The sequence below is a fragment of the Lissotriton helveticus genome, chromosome 7 (genome assembly GCF_964261635.1).
Source record: "Lissotriton helveticus chromosome 7, aLisHel1.1, whole genome shotgun sequence".
In the NCBI taxonomy this organism is placed as follows: domain Eukaryota; kingdom Metazoa; phylum Chordata; class Amphibia; order Caudata; family Salamandridae; genus Lissotriton; species Lissotriton helveticus.
This window is the reverse complement of record NC_136068.1, coordinates 836,432,981-836,442,236: the sequence shown is the minus strand read 5'-3', so window position 1 is coordinate 836,442,236 and position 9,256 is coordinate 836,432,981. Positions and strand designations below refer to the sequence as shown.

Here is a 9,256-nt window from a genome sequence, read left to right as displayed (position 1 = left end):
GAACAGGTGCTTTCCGGGTGGTATGGCCTCAGCCTTACCGTGTAATCAGATTTGTGACTTTGTTGGCGCTGAACGCTAGCTGTGCTGATATAATTTTTTTTTCTAAATATGATTTCTTGAATACCCACTGCCTGTAATAAAAAATACATGACATGGTCTAAAAACGCACATGCAAACATTTTGCTCTGTGTCGTTTACTGATGACAGATTCCAACCTGAATCTGCCGCCCAGACAAGTGTGTCTTTGTGATATGGTGATACCCGACACTATAACATGTTTAGATGATAGCAACACAATAGTACGTGTGCGTAACGCCGCCCCGTGACTTCAGAATTGTAAGCAGCCACCTGACTTTGAGTATTTTGGGTCTGATAGGCCCGGATCAACAGGACCTCTGCAGACCGAGCCCTCCCTGGCCAGGTCAGTCAGGCCACGCCAGGGTCTGACTGGAGCTGTTTGTTGTTGCGTAAGACGTGTTTTGGGCGAGCGGCTCAGACTCGAGCGGCTAGACTCTTTCTAGTTTGAGCTAGTTGCGGCCATATTCTAGACAACAACTGGCTGAACAATTTGTCAAGCAGGTCCTGCACGAAGTGATAAATACCTGCTCCATGGGTTGAAAGCAAAGGCTGTGAGCTGAGTTCGAGGCGCGCGGAAGCACACCATGAGGCTGGGTGGAAACGAAGGCCTCGCGGCCCCGGGTGAGAACCAGGCCCCCCAGGATGAGGAGCACAACTGCGGCCGGTCCGAGGGGCTGCGGAGCCGGAACTCCCTCATCATCTCGCACGCGTCGAACCGCAGCATCTTCAGCGCGCGGGTGTCGGCGGCGGCGGAGAGAGCGGGGTTCACGCTGGGCATGGACGGCGACGAGGAGCCGCTGCTGGACTGGCCGCTGCTCTTCATCCAGCTGAGCGAGCTCTTTCATCACGGCGACAGGGAGCCGGAGTGGAGGCAGACTGCGAGGCAAGGCCTTTTATTTATGTTCGCACGTGTTGCGCGCGCGAAGAGCGCCTCGCGCATCACTTCTGCAACTTCTATGCGCTGCAAATATTATAACGTTTTACCGATACAATGGTGTCCGCACAGGTGCACAGATAGATTGCTGGAATGCTTGTACTGCACATTTTGTTAATCTTTAGTGTTCGGCTGGGAGGAAGCTTGCGCGCTATCTTGCTACTGGGAGCTCACGAGTGGAAGTCCTTTTTCATGAAAAACAAGGTGTTAAGCTGGGTGTTTGTGAATGTGTTGTGGATAAGGCAGGAATTATTTTGAAATATTGAGGCTTTAGTTTTCGGATATTGGCCGTCGTGCCTAGAGAGCTCATCTCTGAGGTGTTTCAGTCACAGAGGCGTCAGTTCCTGAGAGTAAGGGAGTCCATGTTACCTCGCCGGGAAGGAGAGACTGTGGTATTTACTCAGAGCGACAGAGGTGAAGTCGGAGGGTTTTGATACCGCAGTACTCCTCATTGAATCAATGGGAGTTGAGATTCATTAAGAGTACCAATGGGAGTTTTAATGGCAGTACCAAAGGGAGTACCTAGGGGAGTATCAATGGGGGTATCAATGGGAGTATCGTACATGAGGTTTTCTTGCTCTTTGGGCCAAGTTCCTTCCAAAACATTGGAACCATTTTTACTTGAAAAACCTCTGCGTATATGTTGGTATTGTTTTTGTTCTTTTTTCATAGTTCCACGTTTTTTCTTCACATTTGCCACTTGAGCCTCTGGAAAGAATTGTAGGTGGCGTGTTCCACAAACTCCGCTTTTGGGACACTGCCCTTTTTCTAGATTCTATTATTTTGCTGTAGAGGTGTTTTTTCTTTGAGCTACATAATGTTCATTTCACTTCAGTTTTATTTTTAAGGCCAAGTATTCCACTTGAGTACTGTTGGGCCCCCTTACTCAAGGTGTTGTCTTGTGACTCCCACAGTGTCCCTCTGAACAGGCCTCTCTTGAGTTTCTTTGAGATACGTCTGTGATCTACAAAGATTTAGAAGACATTGTTTAACGTGTCTATCTATGCCGTAGCTCATAAACAAGCGGCTTTCATCTTGAAGTAATTTCCACATCTATGTGATCTGGACTGGTGGGAGCTCTGGGGTCTCTCAGGAAATTCGGGTCTCACAAAACATGTGATGACAAAGGCAATGCTCAGAACAGATACAGGAGAGGCACCCTCACTGCAGCTTCCCTTCATGCACTGCACACGAAGGGCCACAGCATGGGCAGCACCAGTGCAAGCTTCCCTCAAACATTGAACCGGAACCGCACAGGCAGCACCAGTACCACACAGAACAGACGCAGCACAGGTGACATCATTCACCCCCCCACACACACACACACACCACACTGAGCAGGAACAGTATGGGTGGCTCTAGGACCACCTTCCCTCAAGCACTGAGCAGGAACAGTATGGGCGGCGTCAATTGAAGGTTCCCTCACACAAAGATCAGATACAGTATTGAAGGGGTGTATGCATTTGAGAAGTTAACAACTTTTTACTTTGCCACTTTTAACTTTACCAGCTTTGCAAAGTGCAAGTTGGTGACATTTTAAAAGAAAGGGAGCTAAAAAGGGATCTTGGTTGGCAACACAACATTGCTGTTCTCACCCTGAGCCCCAGGTGCGAGGGATCTGGTGGTCCCATCCTATTGTATGTGAAGGAAGCAAACAAAGGGCCAGACTTCCTAATCTTTCATGCAATGCAGTGGAGCAAGGCAACTTGCTGTGCTGCATTACATGCAAGGGAGAGAGCAGAAATGTGCCACAACTAATAAGATATGGCATACTTTTGCTCACTCATAGCATAGATGCATTTCAGGCAGCCTATCACCAATTTAGGCACCCTTGCACCATGGTGCAAGGGTGCATGCGTAATGGCTGGATTGTTCTTGCACAGGAAGAACCCCTTAAAGCATTATCTTCTTTCTATGTCTGAGGCAGAATGTAGCAAACATGGAAAGTAGAAGTAGCAAGGAGAAATACAGATATTTCCCCTCCTTACGCCATCCTCTGGGAGGCGTACCTATTTCATGCAATCCCAGATTTACAAACCTTTGTAAATCTGCCATTGCATGAAATCCGTGGGTGGATGCACGGTAATGCCCAAGCTCCACCCATGGAACACCTCCCAGAATTAAATGTAAATGTAAAGCAGTGTATCGTAAGCAGCTGTGTTGCATTACATTTCTTTACAAAGCCACATAATGCAGTGTAAATCGCCCCTTGTATGGTTTTGTAAATATCTACTAACATTTTGCGTAGTAGCTGTACAACAAAAGTTGCACATCCACAACACAAAATGTTAGTAAATATGCTCCAAGTCTGTAAACCTGGGCCCAGATTTTTGAAGCACTTGGGTTGCATTATATCAGGCTAGGCAACCAAGGCAATGCAAGGGCTTTCGTGAAATTTACTAAGCCATGCAAAGCCAGCTTGCACGGCTCTGCATAGCTTAGTAAATCCTGAGTAACACAAAGCAGCACAAGTCAATACCTTGCATTACTCTGCGTTGTCAAGGGGAATAATATACCTGACCAAAACAGAGGCGTAACAGGGAGAAATATCTTTATTCCTCCTCGTTATTTCCTTTTTCTATGTGTGCTGCGTCCTGCACCACAAGTAGAAAGAAAAAATGCCTCTGAGAATTGTTTTTGTGCTGAAGATGTCCTTTCCTGTACAAAAACAATCCTACCTGTAACACAGGCATGCTTCCCCCATGGTGTAAGGTTGCACTGTGTGCGCCAGCGCAGAGAGAGAGAGAGCAGGAAGGGAAGGCGCCATAGATTAGTAAATGTGACACATTCCTGCCCTTTCCATTTGATGCAGTGCAGCAAGCTGTGTTGCTGCGCTGTGTTGTGTTGTACCAAAAATGAGTAAATCTGTACCTTGGGGTTGTGCACCACTCAGTACCGACCACACCCCTCATGCTGCCTATACCTGACACGTATATGGATCTCCGCGCTTGCTTGCATGGCCCTATGGCTTTCCACCATTTGACTGGGACATGCTGAACTGCTTGCTTTTCATTTATGGATGGATTGTTTGTCGACCAAAGGCAGCAGGAGGTCTGGGTTTTAACACACTTGTTTTGTCGCCTGTGCTTCTCGGGGGCCACTGTAGTTGTTGCCACAGTATCTCGGAAACATTTGCCTTGCGCGCATGCACTACGCACCCATGACAAACAAGCGGCACGCGCCACGCAGTCAGACGCCTGAACACTGCACATGTTATCACAGCCCCGGAAAGCTGCGTTGTTTGTAGAGGCTAACTAACACGAAGAAACAGAAACGGTGGCTTAACCACTCCCAGAAACATCGTAGCCGCGCACAGGGCATGTGCACATGCCACAGGCGCATCGCCACGCGACGCACGTCAAAGTACTAGTACAGCAACACAGCCCCAGGGGAGTCACAGCTTTTTCTGGGGGAGACGGTAAGAAAAAGTTGATTTGGCCCCCATTCCAATAACTCGTTATCTACTGACCAATGGATAGAGTTTGATCTTTTATAGGGCATCATATTTTATCCTCTGGCTTGACGCCGCCCGCTGCCCCTAGTGGTCGCCGGTTCGGGTACCTCTTCCCTGCACCTCGCTGTCTCTTTCTATCTTTCTCCCGCTCGCTCCCCTCTATGACTTTGTCTCCCTCATGAACACTTCTCAACTGTGAACTGCTTTATTTCTTAATTTTCAAATATTAAGACATAAACTCTCCCCATCAGTGCATCCCACAGAGCTCTGCAAGGCTCCCCCCCTCCACCCGGTGCTTAATTTGTAAAATATGAAGTGCCAGGGCCCCGATCAGGAGGTCGCTGCAGCTTGCACCGCCCATCGCCCTTGTCATCGCTGCCAAAACAACTACTAACCATCTCTGTCGCATGTGAATGCAACAGTTCAGATTATGCCAGGTCCCCAAAGCAAAAGGAATGGCTGGGGAGGCAGGTATGACCAATTTTAAAGTATATTGTATTCCTAAACAACCGTTGTTCTGCTCATCTCTAAATTAGATGAGCTGCGTCACCATGTGGTAGACTGTTCTAAGTATGGTGTTGACAATTAGGTGCCGGTGCTGAGCAGTGGAAACCAATTAAGTGTCGTGCTGAGCACCGGAAAGCACCAGCTCAAATTAAGCACTGCCTTCACCTGAGCAGGTTATTCCAGTGCTGCTGCCCATACACAGCTAGACCTGCACATCAGACCCTAGCCTGCAGCACACCCTGCTACTCTAGTACTGGGAACCGGACACCACAACCAGGGACGTAAGGTACACCCCTGCATGCCCTGCGGCGCAAGGGAGGCCCAACACTTCAAGGGACCCCCAACCCTTCAGGGGACCCCCATTCAATTTTATTTATTTATTTGAACTTTTTACCGCGCACAGCTACCCACAGTGGGTTTCCCGGCGCTAGGGATAGACTGAAGAAGAAGATGTCAGATAAGCCATCATACAGGAACCAGCTACTTATGTGAACAACAGCGTTTTCAGTGTTCTGCGAAAACGAAGAAGACTGGTCTCTAATTTAAGGGCTGTAGGAAGGGCATTCCAATATTTAGGACCAAGATAGGAAAAGGAGCGTCCCCCCATTCTTACCAGCTTAAATCTTGGTACAATGAAATTTCCAATTTCCGAGGATCGCAAAGTACGTTTGGGCCTGTAAGGTTGCACCAGCTTTTGTAGGTATGTAGGTGCAGTGCCTTCCTTTATTCTGAACATGTAGCACAGTGTCTTGAACTTTATACGACTAGCGACCTTAAGCCAATGGAGATCATGCAAGGCAGGTGCTGCCGAAGTTCTTCTAGGAACATTCTTCAAAAGTCGCGCAGCAGCATTTTGTACCACCTGTAATGTTTTAACAGTGGCTACATCAGCCCCCAAATATAGTATGTTCCCATAGTCCAGGCGAGATGTTATCAATGCCTGGACAACCGTTCTACGGGAGGGACTGAGAAGCATCCATAGGATCTTTTGTAGCCATCTGAGGGTAGAAAAACAGGTTGCCGCGACCTTATTAGCCTGCTGCTTCATTGTTAGCTTGTCGTCAATTTGGACACCCAAATTACGTACAGCATGTGTGGGCACAGGAAGTGAGCCCATCTCATTTGGCCAATGTTGAGGGCCCCAGAGGTTCTTATTTTTCCCCAGAATGACCACCTCTGTCTTCTCCCCATTCAGTTTGAGACAGTTTCTCTGCATCCAGCCCGCCACAAGAATGAGGCCAGATTTTAGTGCAGAGGGATTATTCTCGTCTCTCCCTGATAGGGAGAAGACAATCTGGGTGTCATCTGCGTAAGAAAACAGAGTCAGCCCCGCCTGCTCAACGATGTTAGCCAAGGGTTTTACATATATATTGAACAATAGGGGGCTGAGTATTGACCCCTGGGGGACACCCCGCGCTGATGGACAGACCGCTGATGCCGCCTTAGCGGAAAATACTTGAAAGGTTCGCTCCCCAAGAAAGGAGGCCACCCAGGCTAAGGCCATACCAGTCACACCAAGAGACCGCAGAGAGTCAAGAAGGATGGAATGTGACACGGTGTCGAAAGCTGCGCTCAAATCGAACAGGATGAGCGCCATAGTTTCGCCCCGATCGACACCGTGTCGAAGACTCTCTGTCACCCCAAGGAGGGCTGTCTCGGTCGAGTAGCGAGTCCGAAAACCTGACTGGGATGGATGTAGAAAACCAGAACTTTCCACCAATTCAGTAAGTTGGGTGTTAATGTGTCTCTCTAACACTTTAGAAAAAGTGGGCAGCAGAGATATAGTGCGAAAATTTGTGGGGTTTAAGATATCAGCACCAGTCTTTTTTAACAAGGGCACTACCATCGCTTGTTTCCATGGCTGGGGGATATGTGCCTCAGCAAGTGAGGCATTTAGCAATTTGACAAAGATCTGATGGGTAGAGGAATCTAGTTGTTTCAGTATTTTAACCGGAAGTGCATCACACGGAGAGCCAGAGCGCACACTGTTTAGATAAGAAGAAAAAGAAGCATTGTCTAGTGGTTGCCATACAGAGAGTTTGGTGACAGCATCAACATTAGCAGATAACTGATTAAGGCCAGATGCAGAGGAAGTTGCCACCGATGGCGAGGTAAAGAGGTCGTAAATCATGTCAATTTTCTTGATAAAAAAAACAGCTAAAGATTGACATTGGACCGCGTCAAGTGCGGGAGGCATAGGCGTAGAGTCTGCACCAGTTAGTTTTTTTACAACTGAGAAAAGCATCTTGGGGCAATTTTGTGCGTCTGAAACTACTTTTTTAGTAAAGTCCGCTCTAGCTGTTTTACAGCTTTTGTGATAGCCCTTCAGAGCTTCTCTATAAGCTGCTTTACGAGTAGGAGAATAGTTGAGCCTCCACTTTCTTTCTAGAGTCTTACATTGAGTGCGGAGGCACTTAAGCTTATCGGAAAACCATGGTGCAGGGGGGTGATGAGGCATGGATTTCTTAGATGTCAGAGGAAGCGTGAAATTAACAGCATTATTTAACCACTGATCAACTGCACAATTTAGTGCAGTGATGGGTAGGTCAGTATTTGGGAGTGTCCTCAATAATTGTTTATTAAGTTCTAGCATGTTAATTTTCCCCCAACTGCGTGTCTGTTTATCTTTTCCTTTTGCGGTCTTAGCTGCTGTCCGAGTAATATCTAGTGAGAAAGGAACAGCGTAATGATTGGACCATTCTATTGGGCGTGCTTTCTGGGAGCAATCTAACTGTAGATTTGACAAGATGGGATCTAATAAATGACCAGCATGGTGTGTAGGGGCAGAATTCAGTAGCTGAATATTGAAAACTTCAAGAATAGAAATGAGCTGTTTACTAGATGTACAGTCAAGATCTTCAGGATGGATATTTAAATCCCCAATAATCGTAAAATTGGCTGCTCTAAGTAGTAAAGGGGCCAGGAAATCCGGCAAGGAAGAAACCCAGGGATTGGCATTCCCAGGAGGGCGATAGATTAGTAAGCCTGTCAATGTAAACTGAGGACTAATAATTAACTTAAACAAGGCTGCCTCACATCCTTTAAGAGAGATATCTTCAAATTTACAGGTGTACTTAGATTTAGAAATCATAGCTATCCCCCCCCCCTTGCCAGAGATCCTATCCTTTCTTACAATAACGTAATTAGGGGGAATTGCAGCGGCAATATCTGGGCCAGAACTAACATGTAACCAGGTTTCTGTGAGAAATACTGCATCCGGTTGTTCATCAATAATGAAATCGTAAATGTTGTACTTGTGTTGTGGGAGAGATCTGCAATTAATACTCTAGAACTGTAAAGAGGAGTGCAAAGAGACAGTTTTTGATACAGCGGACCTATTGCGTCTCCAATGGCGCCTCAGTGATCTGCAACTCGCCGGCATTCCCAGAGCAAATCCGCAGTGATGACATTTAAATTTAGGGAAGGGCAGTGTACACACCGAGCAGTTCAATCTGGGAGTATGACGCCATGAATATAGTTCCTCTGCAGAATAAGAGAGAAACATAGTGTGAAGAATATAACAAGAACACAGGGTGACGCAAGAAATAAATGAGGGACTTGCCAGAGCCTGGAGCTCGTCAAGCCCGGACGGGCGCAGATGGGCTGACTCAGGCGAGACTCCGGCGCTAGGGACGGCGCATCCACAAACGCGACCGCTAGCGCGATAGGATGACCGTATCCTTTTATGGGTTCACTAGAGTGCTCACACCACTCTGTGCCACACCAAAGATGGCCGCTGTGGAAAGATTTTCCCAAACCCAGTTAAAGGCAAGAAACAGCCACTAAAGCCCTAAAATGTAGGCATACATGCGTGCAGGTGGGTTAGGGGTATGCTGTCTGCAACACAAATTGAAAAATAAAATTTTAAAAATTCGAGTAAAACGAGTAAAATACTCGAACAGCTAGCAAATGCAGGTTTTATGTTGGCTCTTCACTTGTAGCGTCTCCTAAATGATAGCAGGCAAAGAATCTCGCGAGTATTGTCACGAGGCTCCTTTTATGGGTTCACTAGAGTGCTCACACCACTCTGTGCCACACCAAAGATGGCCGCCGTGGAAAGATTTTCCCAAACCCAGTTAAAGGCAAGAAACAGCCACTAAAGCCCTAAAATGTAGGCATACATGCGTGCAGGTGGGTTAGGGGTATGCTGTCTGCAACACAAATTGAAAAATACAATTTTAAAAATTCAAGTAAAAACGAGTAAAATACTCGAACAGCTAGCAAATGCAGGTTTTATGTTGGCCATTGTGTGTCTGAGAGATATGGAGGACTCAGTGGCCCCT

The 9,256-nt window shown here is 47.1% G+C and overlaps 1 protein-coding gene across 1 annotated transcript in view; it reads left to right on the top strand.

Moving 5' to 3' along the window:
• The first annotated feature begins 662 nt into the window (after window positions 1-662).
• The window catches only part of LOC144769271 (electrogenic sodium bicarbonate cotransporter 1-like), a 584,697-nt gene continuing 576,103 nt past the window's right edge, over window positions 663-9,256 (top strand). Inside the window, exon 1 of the mRNA XM_078653329.1 lies at window positions 663-961. Within this exon, the coding sequence (XP_078509455.1) occupies window positions 663-961 (299 nt within the window). The remainder of the gene's footprint in view (window positions 962-9,256) is intronic.